Source organism: Carya illinoinensis, chromosome 4 (genome assembly GCF_018687715.1).
Source record: "Carya illinoinensis cultivar Pawnee chromosome 4, C.illinoinensisPawnee_v1, whole genome shotgun sequence".
Classification (NCBI taxonomy): Eukaryota; Viridiplantae; Streptophyta; class Magnoliopsida; order Fagales; family Juglandaceae; genus Carya; species Carya illinoinensis.
The window spans coordinates 11,182,131-11,208,015 of NC_056755.1; the positions used below are offsets into that span (position 1 = coordinate 11,182,131).

Consider the following 25,885-nt stretch of genomic DNA (forward strand, 5'->3'; position numbering starts at 1 on the left):
TGTGGAAAATGTATTTTAATGCTTTATGATAAAATATTAATTTTGAGCATTAATCCTAATTTCGAATTTTGAAGAGATTTACAACATTACTCTATAATTTTAATGTGAACTTGTTCCCTTATTGCTCATGCTTGTTTCCTTGATGTGCTTGACTCCATTGTGTAGACAACTTGAGCTTGAGACTTCTTTATTCTTTGAATTCATTTGTTATCATCAAAATCCATGTGTAGATTTATAATCACATGAAACTTGAAATCTTGAGTTCAACAATCTCCCCCTTTTTGATGATGACAAATATTTGATAGAACTTGAAACCTATATTAATACTTAAGCTCCCCCTGAAAATATGCGTTAGTTTTTCAAGCAAAAGTATAAATATAATTCCAAGCATATATAACAAGTTTAGCAATTTAAACAATGTTAATGTTCTAGTCTAACACTTCTCCCCCTTTTGGCATCATTAAAAAGGATCCGCAACAAGTAAATGGACTGAAGAAAACGATGCGTTTAATAGTCACTGTAGATAGTTGAAAAATGGAGCCGTCCGTGACCCGACAAGTGCTGCAAAGCCTCGAGGCCTAACTCTATGAGTTTAATACGGCTGAAGATTTAAACAATCGCCTGATGTTGTTGACAAACGGGATTGAAGGCTCCGAGTTTCTATAAAAAAAAATGATCATTTTCATCTATCGGATGCCAAAAAAATAATCACTTCTTGACCTGAGTTCTGTTTTTCCACAACGATAGAATGGCTGAGCAATTCTCTTCCACTAATGTTCCAGACTTGAATCAGGAACCCTTGACGCATCAATCATCAATCTTCTCTCCTGAGGCCGTCAATACCATGATAGGAGCAGTGAACCGTTTTTCTAGTAAGGCTGATTCTGAGATTATTGCAGAATGAAGAATGCTCAGTAATCAATATGCTGCCTCTGTTACGATCATGTCTCGAAGGTTAATGGCGAGGGTGAGTGAGATTGATCATCTTAACATGCAAATATCTGAGTTACGACAGAAGCTTGCTAATAAGGATAGTGAGAATAAAAGGCTAAAGCAAGAAAAACCAAGAGTTGAAAAAAATTTGCAGATTGGTATGCTCATGATCTGCAACCACGAATAGAAGAGCTGGAACGAGAAAGGGTTCAGATACAAGGTCAACATCGGCAGATAACAGCAGAGGTTCATCGTTTACTAGAAAAATAGGGACAATCTACTGTTAATCTCGCTGGCTTAGTAAGAAAACTTTTGACAATGTGTGTCCAGCATATCTTGTATTTCTTTTGACTAAATAAGATTTGAAGAGAAAATAGTTTGTCTTATTCTTTATGCTATCTCTATAAAATCAGTCCTGAAGTTCATCTAATCCGCATCAAGTTTTCATCTCATCTCTATAACTCATTTGCATTCCTTCAGCATTCTCGTTTTAAGCCTTCTATTCTTTTCTCAATGGCTCATTCTTCTAACATTTCTCTAGATCCATCCATGAGGCATTCTGCATCTCAACCTCCTGTTCTTTCTGCAGCTACCATTGGTGCCATGTTGCAGCAAGAAAATAATAATCTGACTAATAAGTCAGATTCTGATGCTATTTATGACTTGGTGAGTCTTGGGACTCGCTACTCTTCCTCTATTGTGGCTTTTTCTCAGCGGCTACAAGCCAAAAATCACGAAGTTGAAAAGCTCAAAGAACAAATTGTTGTACTTCAACAAATTGTTCAAGAGTCTCACACAAGGGAAGGAATCATTCGGCAGAAGAATAAACAGTTGAAATCTTTATTAGATTCTTCATTCCGCTTGCCGGTTCCCATGAATAAGAATGACATGATATTGTATGAAGAGAATGAGCGTCTCAAACATGAGGCTAAGAATCTCAAATTTATGTAAAAGTATTAAAAAAAATCTATCTCTATTTTTATTGACTCTGGTCTATCTTTTAAGAGATATTCATAGCATGCATCATACCTATTTCTCTTCTGATCATACATAATCTATCTTCTGGTAAAGGTTTTGTGAAAATATCTGCTAACTGATCGTGTGTGTTTGTGAACTCTAACATTATATCACCTTTTTGCACATGATCTCGAAGAAAATGATACCTTATTTCAATATGCTTAGTTCTAGAATGTTGTATTGGGTTCTTTGAAAGATTTATAGCACTTGTATTATCACATTTGATTGGAATGTGATTATACATGAGTTTAAAATCTTCAAGTTGTTGCTTCATGTAGAGAACTTGAGCACAACAACTACCCGCAGCAACATATTCTGCCTCAGCAGTAGATAGTGCAACAGAATTTTGTTTTTTACTAAACCAGGAAACTAATGCATGACCTAAGAAATGACATGCTCCACTAGTGCTTTTTCGATCTATTTTACAGCCAGCATAATCTGCATCTGTGTAGCTGATTAGATCGAAAGATGTGTGCTTAGGGTACCATAACCCTAAGTTAATTGTACCACTAAGATATCTAAGAATGCGCTTAACTGCAATTAAATGTGATTCTTTTGGAGATGATTGAAAACGTGCACATAAGCACACACTAAACATAATATCTGGTCTACTGGCTGTTAAATATAATAAGCTACCAATCATACCTCGATATATCTTCGAGTCAACTGGCTTACCGGATTTATCAAGTTTAGTTGATGGGCTCATTGGTGTTCCAATTTCCTTAGCATTTTCCATCCCAAACTTCTTCAGTAATTCCTTAATATATTTTGATTGATTGATGAATGTCCCACTTTTTGTTTGCTTAATTTGCAATCCGAGAAAGAATGTAAGTTCACCCATCATGCTCATCTCAAATTCTTCCTGCATAGTCTTAGCAAAAACTTGACACATATTTTCATTAGTAGCACCGAATATTATATCATCAACATAAATCTGAATCAAAAGAATATCATCATTTTCATATTTAATGAAAAGAGTTGTGTCGATTTTTCCTCTTGAAAAACCTTTTTCAATCAAGAAACCACTGAGTCTCTCGTACCAAGCTCTAGGAGCTTGTTTAAGTCCATATAGTGCTTTTGTGAGTTTGAAAACATGATTTGGGGAAATATGATTTTCAAAACCTGGAGGTTGCTCAACATATACCTCTTCATTTATAAAACCATTTAAGAAAGCACTTTTAACATCCATTTGAAAAAGTTTGAAATCTTTATAACAAGCATATGCAAGTAGCATTCGAATAGCTTCTAATCTTGCGACAGGTGCATATGTCTCATCATAATCGATTCCTTCTTCTTGATTAAAACCTTGGGCTACAAGTCGAGCCTTATTTCTAGTAATGACTCCAGACTCATCTTTCTTGTTTCTAAAAACCCATTTTGTTCCAATAATAGTATAATTTTTGGGTCTAGGAACAAGTGTCCAAACATCATTTCTTTCAAATTGATTCAACTCTTCTTGCATAGCTAGAATCCAAGATTCATCAAGAAGTGCGTCATCAATATTTTTGGGTTCAATTTGAGATAGAAAAGCAGTATGATTACAAATATTTCTAAGAGATGATCGAGTACTTACACCTTGTGAAGGTTCTCCCAAAATTTGTTCAACTGGATGATCTTTCACAAATTTCCACTGTTTGGTTGCATCTTGTATTAAATTTTGATGATCTTTCCTGATGGCTCCATGTTGAACTTCCTCTATTGCTTTCTCTTTGTTGAGATTGAGACTTTCTGTGTTATTTATACCTTCTGTTTCTTCATCAATAGATTTCTTGGAGAGTGGAGAATTAGATTCATCAAATACTACATGCATAGATTCTTGTACAGTTAAAGTCTTTTTGTTGAATACTCTATAAGCTTTACTATTAGTAGAATACCCGAGAAAAATACTTTCATCAGATTTTGCATCAAACTTGCCTAAATTATCTCTGTCATTCAAAATAAAACATTTGCATCCAAATACATGAAAGTAACCAATGTTGGGCTTTTTCTCATTCCAAAGCTCATAGGGGGTTTTATCTAATTTAGACCTTAACATAACTCTATTTATAACATAACATGCAGTACTTACCGCTTCGGCCCAAAAATAACTAGGCAAGTTGTTCTCATTGAGCATTGTTCTTGCCATCTCTTGAAGAGATCTATTTTTCCTCTCTACTACCCCATTTTGTTGAGGAGTTCGAGGAGCAGAAAAATTATGAATAAAACCGTTTTCATCACAAAATGTTTCAATATTTTTATTAACAAACTCTTTTCCCCTATCACTTCGGATACTTGAAATAGTATAGCCCTTTTCATTTTGAATTCTCTTGCATAACTTGGTAAAGGCATTATGTGCCTCATCTTTATGAGCAAGAAAGATGACCCAAGTATATCTAGAGAAATCATCAACAATAACAAATGCATAATATTTTCCTCCTAGACTTGCAACTCTATTTGGTCCAAAAAGATCTATGTGTATCAGTTGCAATGGTCTAGTAGTGGAAATATGTTTCTTAGTTTTAAAAGAAGTTTTTGTTTGTTTACCAAATTGACATGCATCACAAATTTTGTCTTTAAGAAAATATGTTTTTGGTAAACCTCTCACAAGATCATTTTTTGAAAGTTTGGAAATAAGTTCCATGTTGGCATGACCTAATCTTCTATGCCATAACCAACTAGTTTCATTTTGAGCTGACAAGCAAATAGCATCTTGTGAGGTAATTTCTTCAAAATCAATTGTATAAACATTATTGTTTCTAAAAGCAATAAAACAAATATTACAATCATGATCATTCAAAATAATGCATTTATCCATTTTAAAAGTAACTGTAAATCCTTTATCACATAATTGACTTATGCTCAAAAGATTATGTTTTAAACCTTCAACAAGTAGAACATCTTCAGTTATGAGAGAAGATTCATTACCAATTTTACCTATTCCCACGATCTTCCCTTTCGAGTTGTCTTCAAATGTCACGTGTCCTTCTTCTTTAGATCTAAGATCAAAGAACTTAGTCTTGTCTCCCGTCATGTGTCTTGAACATCCACTATCTAAAAACCACTTATTTTTGCTTGTGGATGACTTCATGCATACCTATAAAAACAATTAAAATGATTTTTCTTGGTACCCAAGTTCTTTGGGTCCTTTATTTATTAGTATTAGAAGAAACAAGATTTTTAGGTACCCATATGGCCCTAATAGTCATTGTATGATTTCTTCTAATAGGACAAGTATGATAATTATGACCATTTCTATTACAAAAATTACAAATAGCATGTGACATATATGAAAAACTTGAATGATTATAATAATATCCTTTTTTGACAAAATTATTTTTATGAAAAGAATTTTGAATATTAGTCTTTGAGGTAGAATGATTATCAAAAAAATTTTTATAAGGTTTGTATTTTTGTTTTGGCATATATCCCAAACCTGCCTTGTCAAAAACACATCTTTGACTACCAAGAAGTTTTTCAAAATTTCTTTTTCCATTCGTAAAGTTTTCAATAATATTTTCTAAATCGGTTTTCTTCTTATTCAATTCAAGATTTTCATCTTTCAAAATGATACTATCTTTTCTTAAAATTTCAATTTCGTTTGTTAAAGAAGAATTTTTCTTTTTCAAAGCAGTATACTTGATACCCAATTTTTCAAATTCCTCATAAATCTCTTCTAAAACATTTTGCAATTCTTCATATGAAGGATTTTCAATATTATCAAGATTTGTTACCTCAATGTCATCTTTAGCCATAAGACAAAAATTTGCTGATTCTTCATTGCTTGCTTCACTATCTGAGCTACTTGAATCATCATCCCATGTAGCTTTCATTGCTTTCTTGCCCTTGTTTCGATCTTTCTTTAGCAGAGGACAATCTGGCTTGATATGACCAGGTTTATTGCATTTATAACAAATTAAAGTGTCGTTTTTACCTGAATCTTTCTTGGAAAACTTTTTGAAAGATTTCCTCGGAGGAGTTCTATTTTTCTTCAAGAACCTCTGAATTCTTCTTGTTATCATCGCAACTTCTTCATCTTTATCGTCATTTTCCTCATCTTCATCACTTTCACTTTCATGAGGAACAGCTTTAAGTGCTAAGCTCTTTTTTGGCTTTCCTTCTTCTTCTCCTCTTTTCAATGTGTACTCATGGGTGATAAGTGACCCGATGAGTTCATTGACTTCGAGCTTCTTGAGGTCTCTAGCTTCAAGAATCGCTGTAACTTTTGATTCCCAACGTTTTGGTAAAGAGTTGAGAATTTTTCTTACTATCTCCACATTGGAATAAACTTTGCCAAGAGCTGTCAAGCTGTTTATGATGTTAGTAAAACGAGTGTGCATACTAGAAATAGATTCATCATCATTCATCTTAAACATTTCATATTCATGAGTAAGAATATAAATTTTTGATTCCTTGACTTGCGAAGTTCCTTCATAGGTTACTTCCAAGTTATCCCAAATTTCCTTTGCCGTAGCGCAATTCATTATTCTATTAAACTCATTTCCATTAAGAGCATTATATAATAAATTCATAGCAGTTAAATTTAAAGTATAAAGTCTATCGTCTTCACGATCAAACTCTTCTTCTTCCTTTTTGACCTTTACTCCATCAACCACTTTTGTTGGAATATAAGGTCCATTTACAATACATTTCCATATTTCTCTACCTTGAGCTTGAAGAAATATTCTCATTCTAACTTTCCAGAATGAGTAATTATCTCCACAAAAGAGTGGAGGCCGACTACTAGATTGACCTTCACCAAATGAAGCTGCAATGTTAGCCATAAGATCTTAACTCAAAAGATAGTTAATCTTATAATAGAGCTCTTAGCTCTGATACCAATTGTTACTGATCATAGGCCGCACCTATGTCACCTAACAATTGTACCTACCAGACTAGCCGGTCACCGTCTCTACCGGTGCACCGTCACTCATGGTCGGAGAGTCTTGCTTCGGTGACACAGTCACAAGCGAGAGTTCCCATGAGTGATCTGCCTGTATGAACAGTACAGGTCAACTAGCTCTGATACCAATTGTTGCCCAGATGACTAACACAAGAGGGGGGGTGAATTGAGTTGTATTAAAAAAAATAACAATTATAAATCAAATATATAATATAAAATATAAACAAAATATGAAATAACAATAAATATAAAGAGTAAGGGTAAGAGAGAAGCAAACTCAGTATGTTAACGAGGTTCGGCCCCACTGCCTACGTCCTCGCCTCAAGCTACCCCTTGAGGATTCCCAAATTCACTATTCAACCTCCTTCAGGTGGAGATAGAAACCTATTACACCTTTGAACAACACCGCTACAAAGGATCCGTGTAGAACACCCTCTACACTTGCAATCACCTTACACGTGGTGATTCAACTATTCCCTGTGTAGAATACTTTCTACACACACAAGGGTTATACACACCCTTTTTCTGATACAAAAGCTGATAGTGGGTAGGTTATCAGAAAACACTCCTCAACGAGTGAAATAAGAACAATACAGCGCAAGCTATATCTCTCAAAATGAACAAGGATTAAGGCTCAATGTTTAGAGAAGAGAGAATGAAAGCTTTGAATGAATGTTGTATGCTCTTGGTGTTGTGAATGTGAAGCTCTCAAATGATCTATTTATAGGCATATGAGACTTCATATTCAAATTTAAAAAGATTCACATGTCAAAGACAACATCATTCACTTTTTCAAAAAATTCAAATAAAAGGTTCTTCTTTTTCAATTGTCAAAGACAACATCATTCAGTTTTTCAAAGAATTCAAATAAAAGGTTCTTCTTTCTCAATTGTCAAAGACAACATCATTCACTTTTTCAAAAAAAATCAAACCTAATCTTTTACTTTTGGCATATGACAAAATGAGCACATTTTCATTTTCAAAAAATTCAAACCTAATCTTTTACTTTTTGTATAAGTCTAAAAAAGCATCAATCACTTTTAAAAATATTCAAATAAAACATGCACATGTGAAAGATGACAATCAATCATCTTTAATATTTTCAAAGTTCAACCCTTTAATCAAGGCATGCACATGCAAAAGATGACAATCAATCATCTTTCAAAATTTTCAAATTTAATTTTCAAAAATATTCATGCACATGTGGAAAATGTATTTTAATGCTTTATGATAAAATATTAATTTTGAGCATTAATCCTAATTTCGAATTTTGAAGAGATTTACAACATTACTCTATAATTTTAATGTGAACTTGTTCCCTTATTGCTCATGCTTGTTTCCTTGATGTGCTTGACTCCATTGTGTAGACAACTTGAGCTTGAGACTTCTTTATTCTTTGAATTCATTTGTTATCATCAAAATCCATGTGTAGATTTATAATCACATGAAACTTGAAATCTTGAGTTCAACAAGCCACTATAGAGAGAATGAGTGACGGAACCTGGTGTTGGGCACAAAGCACAGATACAAGGCGCGCGGTGGTGCAGCGTAGAAGTCATTAGCTTGAGAGTGATGAAAGAGAGATAGAGTGAGAGAAAAATGAGAGAGGGAGCTGATTGAGAGCTTTGCTATCATTGCGGTTGTGGCACAGATGAAAAGTGCGGCTTTTGTGTGCTTACCAAGTGTTCGAACAATGGGATGGGGGTTCTTTTCGGTGGTGACATTTAGGGTGTGAGTTGTGCACATTTGGGGTGTGAGTCATGCAAGCAAAGACTTTGAGGCGAAAGTGGGGATATTAGAGATTTGGAGTGCTAAAATGGAGATACGAAGAGGAAGATGATGGTTTTGTAGTGGAGATGGAGGAGGAGAGGGAATTGATTATCGATGACGACGATGACAATAACATGGCTAAAGTGAAGCTCATGTCTATGGAGTTTTGCAGGATTGAGAGATTGTGGTCTCATTTAGTAGGTGGATGGTAGATTTGAGATTCAGATCGAGATTTTGTAAATCGATATGTAGAAAGTAGGATTTTTTTTAGGTCGTACTGGTTCGACTTGATTTTATTTTGTTTAGATCAAGTCAGTTCGGTTTGGCGCCTTAAATGAAGGCGTTTGGATTGGGTGGGGCACAAACCCAGCTGTACTAGGTTGGGTTGTAGGCCTATCAAAGGAGGAAGCTTCATATTTACAGTTTGAAAAACCTAATTTTCATGCGTCTTACACACTCTTCAAGTGGGTCACACACTAATGAAAATATATATAAACCATAAGGTATGTATAGTGGAGTGTTTCCGGACATACAAGTAACAAAACTCAAAATATAATTGATCTGTTGGTAAACGAGATCATAAAAATTAGAGGCTAAAGAGGTGAGTGCCCTCAAATTGAGAGTATCATGAACCACGTGAGAGAGAGGTGCAGAGGGATTGTGGTCATGACCATTTTAACGGTTCATAATTAAAACAAGAGCAATGCTACATACAATCGTGTAATTGCAAACGTTGCGTAATCGCTTTGAAAAAAAGTGGGATCCACGATTAAAAGGTTAGTTTTTTTTTTCATGTGGGTCCCATATTAATTTATTTTTTTCAAAGCAACTGCACGCCGCTTGCACAACCACGACTGCAAATATCATTTCTCTTAAAACAATACAGTTGGCAAGTCCTATACATGCACAAGCTTTTTTTTATTTTTTATTTTATTTAATTATGTTTTAAAAGGAAGGTATTCTTGTCAAATGATTTACTTTTATAAATAATTTACTTTTATAAGTAATTTTACTAAAATACTATTTATTTAAACTATAACTATATAAAAACTTATAAAAAAAGGTTGTGTCTATCATTTTCATTGCCATATTAACGTACCTATTAACATGCATGAAAATTAGGGGTGTCAAATCGTGTTAACGGGTCGTGTTCGTGTCGTGTCAAATCGTATTAACGGGTCATATAGGTCAACCCTAACCCGACCCGTTAAGCTTATCGTGTCAAAATCTCAAACCCTAACACGACCCATTAACATAACGGGTCGTGTCGTGTCAATCCGTTTTGACCCATTAATAAATATTACGAAATATTTTTTTTTATAAGTAAACAAATAAATTAAGAAAATATTACGAAATATGTTAATACGACACAATATAACTCATTTTAAACTATTTATGTAAATGGATTGAATAGATCCGAAATTAACCTTTTTAACCTGATTAAATTTAGCATAATTTTATATAAATGTTAAAATTACAATATCTATAAAAATTATAAAACTAATTATAAGTCCAAAACTACAATCCAAATAATAAAAATATCGAAATTGAAATTCTAATAATTTTATTTTTAGATATAAGAGTATAATTGTAACTTTAACTTTCTTAACGTGTCATAACGGGTCAAAACGGGTTAACCCGTTATCAACCCGTTAAGCAATCGTGTCTTAACGGGTCAACCCGTTTTGACCCGAATCCATTAAGGCTAAACCCTAACTCGTTATTATCGTGTCGTGTTCGTGTTGGGTTAACGGGTCGTGTGACATATTGCCACCCCTAATGAAAATGACCTCCAATTATGATTTCATAACGATTTGAAAAGTTTAAGCATATTCTTAAATGTTAAAGAGTAATATTTATGAGGTTAAAAAATATTTTGGAAATAAAAAATTAGAGAGAATCACAGAACTTAAAAAAAAAAAAAAATGCAGACTACTGATATTTTGTGAGGAATATTTCTAGAAATGAAACCAAAGACGGGCTTTAGCTTGACTCTTTATCCATTCCATACCGGGTAGAATTGCAGGAAATCAGGGTTGTAGATATTTCTCTCACTAGTGTCCACAAAGACCTCACCTTTGCGGCCGGAATTCAGAATCCAGCTTTTCAAGTGTCAATGGATCCTCACAGCAAAGAAGTGGTACTAATCACGGGGTGTTCGGCTGGGGGCATAGGCCATGCGCTGGCCCGAGCGTTCGCTGCTAATAACTGCCACGTCGTGGCCACGAGCAGGTCCCGGAGTTCCATGTCGGACCTGGAGAATGACCCCAGGTTCTTCCTGCAAGAACTGGATGTTCTGTCGGAAGACAGTGTGCGACACGCGCTGTCCAATGTAATGGAGAAGTATGGTCAGATAGATGTGCTGGTAAATAATGCTGGGGTGCAATGTGTAGCCCCTCTTGCTGAGATCCCTCTCTCTGCTCTCCAACACACTTTTAATACCAATGTTTATGGTATGTTACACTATTCTTCATCGCTACTTGTTGTTTTAATTCCTCTCATGTTGCTGTTATTATTGTTCTTCTGCACACACTACTTGGTGACCTGTTCTGGTTTCGTGTGGGATTGACTAAAAATTCCTATGAACCAAGTGAAAACATAAAAATCTCTTGATCCCTTGATTGGAATCTGTATAGATAGTGGGAAACACATGATTTGAGGTCAAGTTGCTCATACTTTTGTCGGTAGTGGTTTCGTTTAGAAATTCTGTTGAAATGGAGCTTCAGTTGTTTGTATACGGGAATGGTTTTTTCAGAAAGCATATCACTTGTGTATATGCTAAACGGGCAGACTTATGCTTTTCTACAAACGATTCTGTAGTTCTTCAAATGAAGGACTTCATTCTTAGTTGTTATCACTTTCTGAAATGACTCAATGTATCATCGTCAAAGAGTATTAGTGCACTTTTTCCAAATAATTTCTTATGGGTATGGAGCCTAAGTTTTCCAGGTTTTACACGTGGCAACATGTGTTGCTGCATCTGATTAAGAAACCTTTTAACAATTATATGTCTATGGAAATGCTTCAAGATTTTTCATTGGTGAATGAAGTTTTCCATATCTAAATAATCCGTTTTTATACGACTCGCCTGAAATATATCTCCTGCTTCTCTGCTTACTTTAAAAACCTTGTTAAAACAATGTATAATAAGGTCCATTTCCTTTGTTTGTAATGTCATAATCTTGAATAGGTCCCATACGGTTGGTTCAAGCTGTTGTCCCTCATATGGCATCCAGGAGAAAGGGAAAGATCGTTAATATTGGAAGCGTAACTGTTATGGCTCCTGGACCATGGGCTGGTGCTTATTCTGCATCCAAAGCTGCTCTGCATGCATTGACCGATACATTGAGGTCTGCATATTACCTGGATCAATCTTTATATTAAGCTAAGATTATTTATATCTGAATCGAAATTGCATGTAGAACAACCACCCAAAGTACATAAATTCAAACAAAATTATGGTGTGCAGAGAGGAAATTTGAACACAATTCAATGCACAGAACCCATTAGAGATTCACACCATGAGCCAAATTAATAAACTTTGGAGTCTCACCACATACAGAGGACTCACACACCACACATAAAACGCAATAGCTTTAAGAAAGTCAGGTCTATCATTTATTTGTAAAATCACTAATTTTAAGAAAAAGATTAGAATAAGTCAAAATAATGAAGCAATAGTAAATGACAGCACGGTAAAAACCACTTATTATCTACATAAAGCAGTTTAAGAAAACATTCCATGGCATGAATATGATGAATGACTATATTTTAAGTTGAACTTGTGCCTACGATTTCATTTTAGGACGATCATATTTCTAATCCATGAGATAGCCTACTCCTAGACCATGGCTCTCAGGGCTTCCACCTTCGTTAGGTAAGTCCAATAGGTAAATGAAATCTGCCATTGAAGTAAAAGTTTGGTGAATCCTCTGTTGTCTTATAATTTCTTAATGCTTGTATTGTCAACTAATATACGACTTGTACTCCATGTTACATGCAGATTGGAACTCAGACCTTTTGGAATCGATGTCATCAATGTTGTCCCGGGAGCTATCAGGACTAACATAGCAATATCTGCCATGGCTAACTACAACTGGATGCCCGAGTGGAATTTATACAAACCTTTTGAAGCAGCCATCCGAGAGAGAGCCCATCTTTCACAAGGATTTAAGTCGACCCCTTCAGATGTGTTTGCAAAGAAGACGGTGGCTGTTGTGCTGAAGAAAAACCCACCGGCCTGGTTCTCCTCTGGCCAGTACTCCACCATCATGGCAATCATGAATCATCTGCCACTATTTATTCGAGATTTTGTTATTAGGATAGCAATGAAATGTTGAGTTGTACCTTGTGGTTGCTTTCCTGTATTGATTTGGTTTCAAGCGCCTGTCAACACCCGCATGCTGAAAATGGGCGCACACCCATGACTGCTCAACGCCGACATAGTCAGCTTCACACACTTCAGAACTGAAAGATCCTCCTCAGAAAACTGCATGACAAAGAAGGAAGATGAGAATGTTTGTAAACCATATCTTTAGGTTTGTGTTAAATAGATTAGTGAAAGCTTGAAAAAAAGTTATTAAAAAAAAAAAAGGGCCGGCATCTTGATTCTTGACACTGGCCGACATGGTTGATGTATAATCAATCAGAGATTATGACTATGTTGAGTTCTGAGTGTGGACAGAGACGTCTAAAGTCTTCTCAATGCCAAAAGCAATATTGAGACGGTGTCAAATGTCAGTATTCCAATTGTGAGTTTACCCTCTGAAGTTACGCGCTCCACATACATACAATTCGAAGATTGAACTATCCAGAACAATAAATAAAGGACTTATCAAGAACAAGATAAGTACTTGATCGTATTTGAAGGCTTAAAAGTGTCTTTTTCGGCAGCATCGATTTCCATTTTATTTTATTTTATGTATTCGATAGTACTCAAGAACAAGATAAGTATTTGAGACATATGGTTCATATTGCAAAATCAAGAAAATTTAATAATCGCAGTTTAGATGAGTGAATGTGGACAGCCCCGTCAACACGAAGATCCTCAAAACTCCGGGCAGGCATCCGAAGAGTCTAGAAATTCTAGTTCACCAAGTCGAAGCTCTGATTCAACAGGTATACAAGATGCTCTACAAGGTAAAATAGTCCGCTCAAAGACAGCTCTAAGTTTCAAAAATTTTAACACTAGAAAGAACCCAGCCCCAAACCAATGCACTCCTCGCAAAAACTCAAACCCATCTACGAATTGGATCCTTCTGCTTGGCCGGGACAATTCCTTGATACAACTTTCACCAGCGGACCTGCAAAGATGCAATGACGTAATTCTCTCTTACCAACCCAAACCCATTGAGCAGCTTGGGGTAAGTATATAGCATGATCCCTCCCCTACTGCTTGGTGCTTTTGCCCTGTGATGCAAGTTTTTCTGGAACTTGTTCTTCTGACAATGGTAAATAGTAAATCCGAGGCATTGCTTTGGTTTTTCGAAAGAGATCATCTAAAGTGACCATAGGAGGGTCAAGTTTCTTCGGAAGCAGAGGTGGTGGTGGAAGATGAACCCACTCTCTTGACTGCATTGGGTTAGACAAAGGTGGCGGTGGTGGGAGAGGAGGTGGGGGTGGAAGCTGTTGCCTGTGTTGATGAGAGGGCTGGGGCTGTGGGGTTGCAGTGGCTAGAGGAATAGTTGGACCAGCACTGGCAGGTGCAGCCAAAGTTCGAGGAGCCTCCACCCGCATTTTCACTTCCTGAGGGTCAACAAACTCGGCCAATAAGAGGCTCCGACCTTTTGGAGTCCACTGTAAGTTATACACGGCATTCCTCGTCTCTATGGCTTCTTCTACCGATGAGTACTGCATCACAAAAGTTACCAGAATAAAGGTATTAGAAAAATTGGAATGCATGGATGCATAAACCACAACAAACTTGATGGACCAGAAGGTGGTCTCCTTTTGAAGGGAGTTTTCACATTCACACGACGTAGAGATCCCATGACACTAAAAGGACTGGCCATTGTATCCTAGCATACCCCTCCCCATTTAGAAGACAATCAAGGGAGCGTTCTCAAGGTGGGGAAAGACCACCCCATGTTCGTGCCTGCTCCTACCCTATGATATGTGTGCGCGCTCTTGTGAACAAACACCTGCTAAATTATAAGGAGCAGAAAGGAAGCAGAGCAATCTTACAGTGACATAGCAGTGCGTCTTGATGTGATCCATCCAGAAACTAGCAACACTTCCAGTTTTGTCCAGAAGATCTTGCACTGCTTTCAAAGTAAAGGGCCGCAGAAATCGATCAATTCTAAGAGAATTAGTTGGAGCTTTTTAAGATGGTGGAACTGCCCACATATAGAAGGAAGAACATTTTAATATAAATCAACTACTGCTGGAAATTTTAATATTCATTCAGAAAACATCAATAACTCACCAACACGTTCCTTGGGTGTATTATCACTATTTGTGGAGTCTAACCTAGAGAAACTACGTTTCAAACTAGTAGGCCGGAAAGTGTCCTTGGGAGTAGTCTGGAAAGTGTCCTTGGGTGTAGTGGTGGGTGTAGAATTAGTACTATGAGGCTATGGAACTTTGAGGCCATCAGAGTTCTGTTGTGCCTCCGGCCTGTCCAAAAATTACACAAGACGATAGAGAAATAATATTTAAGTGGTTCGGCAACTTGCCTATGTCCACTGAAGCGGAAATTCAATATTTTCAATATGTTTGTACAAAATAACAAACACTCATGAACAATCTCTCTATCTCTCAAATGGCACTCCGTTCTGGGTTTCCCCAGAATCCAAATTTCGCCCTCAGCCCTCTGCCCGATCTCTCACCTCAGTGAGGATGATTTTCATCTTTAGAATTCATCTCCTTTTATAGGAGAACCATGGGGGACGAGACACATGCAATTTTCAAGTCTTCTTTCGGTGTAGCTTGATTAAGAGCTCTCTTGGTCAATATTTGCTGCAGAATTACGGTGGAGTGGGTGGCTGGCTGGGTAGGTAGCTGCACATGCAAATTCCATTTCACACTTGGGGGGTTTTCCAACAATCACCCCCTCCACCCAAGTGTGCCATACTAGGATGCTACAAACGGTTGCATCCTTCAAATGATTGCACTCCTTCGTTGGAATGCTTGTCAGCCGTGAGAGATCCGCTATCAAATGCATCTGCAGGTACGTCTTCAAATGGATGTCCTAATGCCTCTCCAAATGCATTAGCATCGTCTACACCCACGGAGCTTGCAAGAGATTTTCTTCAGAGGAGTTACAAGTGCTCAACTGCACCATCTCAACTCTCTAGGATTCTTCTTTTGCTCGAGTCCATGAGTCCGCACTCATGTACACTTTGAGCAAACTGAGTTTTTCTCGAGCCACAACCGCGCGAACAATCTACCTGGTGCCTTTATAGCTTTCAAACCAGGCTCCATAATCCTACAATCACACCAATCTCCAATTTGGAGACTGGTTCTCAACATGCAGAGCTCTATCTCCAGCATGATCCCCTATCATCTATACAATTTTATAGCTCATGTCTTCAAGTTAGAAGACTAACTAAAGTGATGCATAACTTTAGTTCATCACATACAATGCCCTTAATCAACACATCTGTATAGGACAACACATATCCCACTGCACTGGGAATCAATGGTCTCGCACGAACCTTGACACATATCAGAGAACCTGTTGCTGAGGTCTCCATCTCTGACTTGGGCGACTGACTCCCCATCCTGCTGCTAACATATTCTGTCTTCAGTCAATGTGCCCATCTTGTGTGCAGTCTCTGCTAACTTTGACTTGCATAATCTCCATTCTTGCAAGATTTTCTTCATACCGTAGTTCACTACCTTCATTCAGCAGGATATAGTTTAAAGTAGTAACCACCATGGAGGTCTGATCGTCTTGGCAGTTATGTGATCACCAACTTTAGGTGTAGACATCCCTGGAACATCTGACGTTTTGTTCCCATCTCTCACACCTTTACTTCATGTCGTGGTCTAGGGAGATTTCTTCAAATTTAGATGAGGAAAAGTAAAACTGACTTCTTTTTACTTGCTCATCTAATTCACACAACCATTACCACGAGCCAAGACCAATAAATCATTCGTGACCTTCCACACATTTTTTATAAAACACACCTGAATGACTGTTGTCTTCAAGCTGTCTTTAACAGCATTGTGCACTGCAAGAAATACAACGTCTTGTATTTCTTCAGTCACCATATTCATAACATCATTCTCAGTTTTCTCCTGATTTTAGCAGTTTCTTGTAGTCTGTCTTGCCACAAACTCGAGATCTTGCCAGAATTTCTTCTGCACACCTCCTCATCTAGGATAAGATCTCTTCAACTTCGTCTTCTTTGTAGAATTACTCATAGCCATTCTCATGACCTCCCAACTTTTTGACCGCAATGCCAAATACTATTGGGCAACAATAATACCTTCTACCTTTTCTGAAGTTGAACAATTTCTTCATCAGCACTTTGTTATTTGCAACTGGCTTTTCAAGGAAAGCCACAATGAGATCCGATGCGGTTCTCTTCTTAATAACAATATGCTCCATGAATTGTATGACTGCCAAAACCTGCTGATATAACAAGTTAATCAGCATCGTCCAATGATCTGAAATTTGCTCCATCAAATTTCACGATCCCAACTGGCTTAAATCAAGCCCAAAGGAACTGAGTCTATCTCGACTCCAACTGGCTACGATCAAGCCCACAGCAAATGAGTCCGTCACGACTCCAACTGGCTACGATCAAGCCTACAGCAAATGAGTCCGTCATGACTCCAACTGGCTACGATCAAACCCAAAATCGATCTGAAGTATGAACGGTCCAGATCATTAGTACCGATGGCGAATCTCAACATTCCCACCGTACGGATAAGTTCCGAATGATCCAAATAGTTTTTCAATACTATTTGATCATCGTAATTGAACTCCAATTGGCGTAGATCTAGCCCAGAATGATCTGCAACACATTGACATTTCAGATCGACAGTACTGATAGCGAATCTCAACATTCCCATCGTACGGATGAGTCTGGAATGATCCAAATAGTTTGACATCACCATTTGATCATCGCAATTAGACTCCAACTGGCGTAGATCTAGCCCAAAATGATCTGCAACACATCGAAAGTTCAGATCGACAGTACCGATGGCGAATCTCAACATTTCCACCATACGGATGAGTCCAGAATGATCCAAATAGTTTGTCAGCTCTATTTGATCATCGCGATGGAACTCCAACTGGCGTGGATCTAGCCCAAAATGATCTGCAACACGTGGACAGTTCAGAACGAATGTACCGATGGCGAATCCCAACATTCCCACCGTACGGATGAGTCCGGAATGATCCAAATAGTTTGTTAGCACTATTTGATCATCGCAATGGAACTCCAACTGGTGTAGATCTAGCCTAAAATGATCTGCAACACGTGGACGGTTCAGATCGAATGTACTGATGGCGAATCTCAACATTCCTACCGTACGGATGAGTCCAGAATTATCCAAATAGTTTGTCACCACTATTTGATCATCGCGACGGAACTCCATCTAGCATAGATCTAGCCCAAAATGATCTGCAACACGTGGACGGTTCAGATCGAATGTACCGATGGAGAATCTCAACATTCCCACCGTACGGATGAGTCCGGAATGATCCAAATAGCTTTTCAACACGATTTGATCATCGCAATGGAACTCCAACTGGCGTAGATCTAGCCCAAAATGATCTGCAACACGTGGACGGTTCAGATCGAATGTACTGATGGCGATCTCAACATTTCCACCATACGGATGAGTTCGGAATGATCCAAATAGTTAGAAACCACTATTTGATCGCTGAAATCGGACTCCGAATGGCTTAAATCTAGCCCAACAAAGATCTGAAAAACGGACGGTCCAGATCATCTGGCGCGTAAGTTGCACGCGCGGCAGCAGGGCGCCTGGGGCACGTGTCACACACGCGCCGGTGCCCTCTAGGGCACCTGGGGGTGCGTGGGCGCGTGTCCCACATGCGTCTTCTTCCTCCAGTGCGCGTGGGGGCGCGTGAGAGCGTGTCCATCACTCGTCTTCTTCCCCCGACGCGCATGAGGCGCTTGACTTACAGCAGATGCACGTGTGGGCTCTTCCGACCTACGTTTTCGATTCCGTTTGAGGCAACGGATTCGTTTCGACACGAGGAATACCCTGGAATTGTCAAAAATTGATTTCGACCAACTTGAATTTTCGGACAGCTCGAACCAGAGCTCTGATACTTATTTTTGTGCCTCCGGCCTGTCCAAAAATCATACAAGACGATAGAGAAACAATATTTAAGTGGTTCGGCAACTTGCCTACGTCCATTGAAGCGGAAATTCAATATTTTCAATATGTTTGTACAAAATTACAAACACTCATGAACAATCTCTCTATCTCTCAAATGGCACTCCGTTCTGGATTTCCCCAGAATCCAAATTTCGCCCTCAGCCCTCTGCCCGATCTCTCACCTCAGTGAGGATGATTTTCATCTTCAGAATTCATCTCTTTTTATAGGAGAACCATGGGGGATAAGACACATGTAATTTTCAAGTCTTCTTTCGGTGCAGCTTGATCAAGAGCTCTCTTGGTCAATATTTGCTGCAGAATTATGGTAGAGTGGGTGGCTGGCTGGGTAGGTAGCTGCACATGCAAATTTCATTTCACACTTGGGGGGTTTTCCAACAAGTTCCACCTGCGTTGCCTCTTAGTTGGCTCATTATTTGCTACTTGATCTGTAAAGACAGCTAATAGTATAAAGAGGCACAAGATCATTTACTTCAAATGTTCAAAATCTGCAACTAGTTCGATATTCAGAACTGAACATTTTAATTCCTTTTAAATTATATATTGAATAAAACCAATGCCAACAAACCATGAAAATTACTATTTCCATCAAGTTATGGCATCTCATAATTATATGCCCAAAAAGGATTTTTATGGGTTTATCTACACAAGCTCTTTCTTGAGAATTATTAGAAAATGAAAAACTTACACACGAGTTCAAATGACGAAGAATACAGTATAGATACATTTCACAGAAAAGAAAATCATAGCATGAAGTTTCAGATAGAAAATTGTATACCTAAAAAAATGAGAATTTAGACAGCAGACTAACAGTAACAGATATAAAAGTTAAGTATTGGGGATAATATTTTCTTTACCAGAATTACACTCTGGACTCGTTAACATTGGAAATGAAATTGAAAAACTGCAGAATGAACTTTTCTTCTACGGAAATGTTAAGAAGAAAGAAGGATCACTATATTAATGCTAGTCATCCTAACCCAAATGCTGCCCTTGGCCAGATTATAGTGAGCACAGTTTCCAAATAATGAATAGAGCTTTGTATTCAATAGAAGAATACGTCACTCAAACTTCAAAACCTATGTCAAGCCTGCCATATCACATTAGATATATGGTGGGAAATAAATAATAAATTCACATCTGGAAGGCACAGCAATAGCAGGGTGAAAACTAAACTCATTTCCCCGCACCTATCATCTTTTGAGGACATTTGTTCTATAAGCATCTTCTGAAGATGTTAAATACCTCCCAGTCAAAGTCGAGTTTACAGATCAGATACAAAAAGTGTACTCAAGTTTCTCTTTTCTCCTAATTGCTCAGTTTTTTTTTTTTTTATTGGCACCAGGTATTCGGAACAAAGTCCTGACTAATCCTAGTGTACCTCGGGTAATTCAAGGGGAAATTCTCCTTATCCAATGGCCCCAAAAAATTGTTTGCACAAAAGGGTTCAACCCTTAAACAAGGAGGAAGTATATCACCAAGACCAAGGCTCTTACCACTTGAGCCAACTCCTCAGTGTTCTAATTACTCAAATTTTTGTCTCTCCCAATAACAAATTGATTTTGTGATTCTCAAACTGCCAGCTTCTTCAACCATCAACCAAGTAATCCCCCGGGTAATAGAGTTCAGAATTTGTGACTGTGCCTTTTTTAGACATGAAATTACTCATATGCTACAAATAAGAGAGATCACAAATTTTTTTTAATTAAAAAAAAAAGGAAAAATAACTAAAAAATGAATCTCATAAACAAAAAGAAGAATATAAACACATCATCTTGGCAGCAAAACTATATAAGACTTCAAAAACCTTAACAAACCAAAAGAATACGTTAGAACATAAAACTTCAACAAAAATAAGAAAGACCCTTAGGATACAACTCTTACCATTAAGTTTTCTTTTCTCAGCAGATGTAGCTGGACAATTCTCATTCTCAACATAGACATCCTTTTTTACAGGAGATAAAGTATCCCCAAGAACAGCAACATGACTATCCTCCACAATAGCCAATCCACTTTTCTCGCTCTCCTTTTCTACTTTTTCAGAATTATACTTCCAATCAATTGGCTTAATCTCCAGCACATCCTCTTCCATGGAACTATCATTAGAACTCAGGTCTAAATTCAACTTTTCATAATACCCTACGTCTATATCAATTTTCTTACTTATGTCTGCATTTGTAGCATTGTTGTCATCCTTCCCTCCATTAGATGACTTGTTCTCATGTGGCTCTTCAACATCCATTGGATGTGATTCACCACCAAATGGGACAACATTGCTGGAAGATGGTTCCACCATCTCAGGCTTAAAAATATCAAGTTCTAATTTGACAAGATCAGTAATTACATTATCCTTTAGTTCAATCTTTTCATTAACTGACACAGAATCAGTAGAAATAGAATCAAATTTTACTTCAGACCCTAAAATAGGGCTAACCTCAGATACCTGGTTGTCTGGAGTAGAACAATTGAGCATGACATCCCCGGATGGAAGCTTTAAACCCTCATTCTCAAGCTGGAGCTTTGAATCCTCATTCGCAAGCTGGGGCATTGAATCCTCATTCTCATGCTTGGGACTCGAATCTTCATTCTCCAGCCAGGGCTTCAAGTCCTCATTCTCCTACTGGGGCTTTAAGTCGTCATTCTCCAGCTGGGGCTTTAAGTCCTCATTGTCTAGCCGGGGCTTTGAATACTCATTATCCAGCTGCGGCTTTGAGTTTCTGCTCTCCTTTTGAGTTTCAGTGTTCTCCATACCTTGCCCACTAAATGCTACCTCAGAGACCACAATCTTAGGTACTTTAGTTCTACTTTCGAAGGCAGTTGTATGAACAAGCAGCTCCCTTTCCACCTTAGCAGAAGCAGTAGCACCAAGTAAGTCGTGTTCCTCAACTTTTTCTTGCTCAAAGGCTTCCACACTCTCGTTAATGTCAACTTGAACCACAGCATTATCTGGTTTATTGTTCTTGTTACCACAAGGAGTTGCAACATAGTTAGCTGTTTCTGCAGCAACTGGTATTGTCTCTGCATCTTTTGCAACAACAGCACATTGCGATTTACAATTAAGATCATGATCCAGAACCTTTTTAGCATTTTCCATATCAATGCGAATAGCACCATCCAGTCGTCTGATCAAATCATCCTTCAAACCCTTGGTTGTTAATTTCCTTCTCTTAAGCTCCTCTTTCAGCTCCGTAACCTTCCACTGATCAATTGGTAGATTGCCAAGAATTGGATAGATTGATGACATATTTTCCAACTAAAAGTCACCTTCACAACCCCGACTAAAATATTAGAATTGATACCCAAATATGCAACTAAAAGTGAACACCAAAAGCAAATTAAACTTCAGAGAAACATACAAAAAGAGGTAGAATCCAACCAGTACTAAACATGGAATGGTGAACTGAAGGCAAAAGTGATAAAAAAAAAAATGAAGCTTTATCTCATTTGAAAAAGAAAATCATAACCAGGGAATCAATATGGGCCGAAGATGATGCACGATTTTGAAAGCAACCAAACAAACATGTAAAGGTAAAAGAAATAATACAGCAGAAATATCTTGTCATCGATTCCAGATAAATGCACAGATCTCATTATGGTTCCTAGATCTCAGTGTTTATGTCCTAAAATATATTTACCATAGTTTGTCACAGAAGCTGTCGGGCATACTATTGTACAAGATGACTTTGCAATCCCATAAGAAATTAATTTTGTCCATAGGAAGATCTTAATAGATATCGTTCTGCAAAAATAAATAATATATGCACAAGTTCATAATAGCCTAAGAGCAATGCATCATGTATGTCTCACATGGATGGGTGAGAAACCAAGTTAAACAAACAGGCAACCAAAAATATAAACCATTATACTGATAAGATGCCATGCAGTATTATAAAACAAATGACAATAAAACAAATAAGCCGAACCAAACTTAAGAGGCCAAGCCTAAACTTTCAACAGTATACACAAACATCATGCCCCCTTTTCTCCAAAAAAAATAGGACCCGCCGAAAAGGTCACAAGAAAAAAGAAAGAAAGTAGCAGGTGTAAAGTTCTAATTCTTCATGAACCATGTGATATTATTATCCCATGTTAAAAAAAGAGATTATAAAAAGAAGTATAAAACAATTACGATGCATGCTTTCCAAAAAACATATCCCACGCAAAGAACCAAGACTCCTTTTTTTTTTTTTTTTTTTTTTTTCTGATCAGCAAGAACAAGATTTTATGAATAGAAACCAATAAGAAAATACCCAAGTGTCGTAAAAAATTAAACCATTAGTTTGAGAAAACAGAGCCCCCCAAAAAATATCCAACGATGCAGCAATATGCAACAAAATCAACGAACACAGTAATTTAAAACTTAACTGAAAAATAAAAGCCATTGATGAAAAGGGCGAAATCACTCACAGGAATAGTTGGCTCACGGAGCGGAAACACACGAAAGCGTGACCTTCGGTTAGGAAAAGGAGATTATATGCTAAAATCGCATTGTCAACACAAATCCCACACATTTGAGAAAGTAGAAGCAGTAAGCCATTACCCTTAAACCCACAGAGCAGCGAAAAGGGAGAAGCTGAATCTCGTTAAAACTTAACTCTGCCACGGGCCCACAACCGTTTCGTTTCAATTTCCTGAAAACCAATAAGTCTAGGACAACTGGCTTGCGTTCCCGCCGCGGCACCATGCCACATCAGCAGATAATATTTAAAAAAAAAACAAAATAAAACAAAAACAAAAACAAAATACCCGAAAGGGAGGGAAATCGAATGAAAATCTTGCTTGAGGAAACTTGCTGTAGAGCGAAACCAGAGAGAGAGATCTGAGCATTCCATCTTTCGTCGCCGTCGTGCATCTTTGGCCGCCGTCGTTCATTCCACTTATGGTCGCCATCCCGTTGTTTTGGTCGCCGTCGTCACATAGTCCAGATCTCTGAGTCGCCGCGTAGTGAGTGAGAGAGTGGTCTGCGGTTGCCGTGAGAGGTCCACAATGATTCGGTCCTTCAACCCAGTCCTCCGAACATTCTTGGTGAATTTCTACAGACATTCTTCATATTTCTTCAATAAGTTTTAAAATTTTTCTTAATGAATGGCTCTGATATTGAACATATTGTTGGGTACTTTAACACAAGCACTGCAGAGTTTGTGGGTGGATTTGGGTTAGGCCATCATCTCAGTGAAATTTATTAGGTAATAACAAGTTTGATCTTCTATGAGGCAATGAGCTGCATAGCATGCTATATTGAGTTGTGTTATGCCCATGTTTCCTTGATGAATTTTAGAACTTTGAGAGCGTCTCCTTCTCATGGAAGTAAATGCTATATTGAATTTTGTTATGCCCATGGAGTCCTTTTGAGAAAGGAGTTGCAACCATATGACTACAGATTTGATTTCTCTTATAAATAATAAATCAACGGTTTAATGGAAAGGGAATAAATATGATAAATTGAAATATGCATTACACCTGAAAATGAGGTTGTAACATTATAAAAATGCAAAACCAAATTGCATGATGCCATCTAGCTGTTTAAAAGTTTTAAACATGTTTTACATTCATTGGAATATAAAATAGCAATGTAGACATAATTCAAATTACAATCCCTGCAGTATGACACCTAAAAAATATAGAAAATGGAAGTTTCCCACATACTTGTGGCTCTCAAATTGATTAAAAAGAAAAATGATAGACAGAAACATAAACACTCATCCACATGCACTAGAGTATGCAGATTGACCCTCAAACAACAAGCTTTTTCATGTTACATGAAAATTTACCACTCAGCTAATACTAGGAGAGTTAAAAGTTTTCAAATGTTATATTAAAAGAATCACAGAGATTTAAAACAATGAAACAAGTGACATTATTATTGTTTCTTTATAATTGTCTTTACATCTCTATGACCTCAACTTCTCACAGTTGCAGATCAAGATTTTCACGATATCTTCAGAATTGCATCACCTGTTGAACTAGGCCTACGCTTAATCCATTACCTATAATTAAAACCAGGCACATCACATATTTACACAGATTAAAAATGGCTTTTGATTTAGCATTTTTTTGGCATTTCTCTCATGAATAAAAACCAGCTGTTTTTCATTTTCAATATCCCCAAGGCTTGCAAACTTTGAGAGATGCCAATGATCCCCACTTCTTTTTCTTTCTTTCTTTGGCTAGATGCAAAAGGAAACCTCGTTTAATAGCAAATGGCCACACAATTGCAACCATAAAAGTTCCAAAGTTACTGCAAGAATCAGAACAGAGAATCCACTGATTTGGTTGAGCATTTTGGGTATATTGGAATTAGAATCATTGCTTGTTATGGCTATGCAGAGAGTCAAATATCTGAGAATTTGTATGCACTGAACTTAATATTGTAATATATATGTGATTTTCTGATTCCAATTATTGAGACCTTTTCCATATTTGTGGCATATTTTAGTGGGACATGCCCATTAGCAAAAGTCCCCTCAATAAGATATTTATAGCTTGCATGATTAACTCCATTACTAAGCCCTTATTAAAAATAATTTTGCCAACAATGATTCTCTCTTTAATGGAGATATTTAGGAGATATATTGACAATGCATTTGTCTCCCTCTCAGCATGGGAAACGGGAAAGAACAGCCATCTACGCTAACATCATCTAGCTCAAACACCTCATCCGCGGTATGTTATATCATTTAATATATCCGTAACATTGGAATTTGTTGAGTTGATATTTATTTTCAAAATACATCAATAACTTTATCTAATAACATGTTAGGACATACCATCAACTAGTCCAAACATCTCAAATTACATGCTTGGTTACTATGGATCAGTGTCTGCATGGTCACCAGCTTTTCTACCATATCCAGTTGGCAGCCAATTTCCAATCGACATACAGGTAGTGATAACATGTTATTATTTATTTTTAATAAGTTGGTTTCTTTTCAAGAGTTTAATTGCATATTTGTTTTGTGCTTTTTG

At 37.3% G+C, this 25,885-nt stretch overlaps 1 protein-coding gene and 1 pseudogene across 1 annotated transcript; one reads left to right on the forward strand and one right to left on the reverse strand.

Annotated features, from left to right (window-relative positions):
- Positions 1–10,574: 10,574 nt before the first annotated feature.
- LOC122306644 (short-chain dehydrogenase RED1) lies at positions 10,575–13,177 on the forward strand. Its single transcript, XM_043119085.1, has 3 exons — positions 10,575–11,052; positions 11,790–11,949; positions 12,603–13,177. The coding sequence occupies exons 1-3, from the start codon at positions 10,716–10,718 to the stop codon at positions 12,937–12,939; spliced, it is 834 nt and encodes a 277-aa protein (XP_042975019.1). The 5' UTR covers positions 10,575–10,715; the 3' UTR covers positions 12,940–13,177.
- A 770-nt stretch (positions 13,178–13,947) lies between these two features.
- LOC122307077 lies at positions 13,948–22,925 on the reverse strand (annotated as a pseudogene).
- Between the last annotated feature and the right edge of the window lie 2,960 nt (positions 22,926–25,885).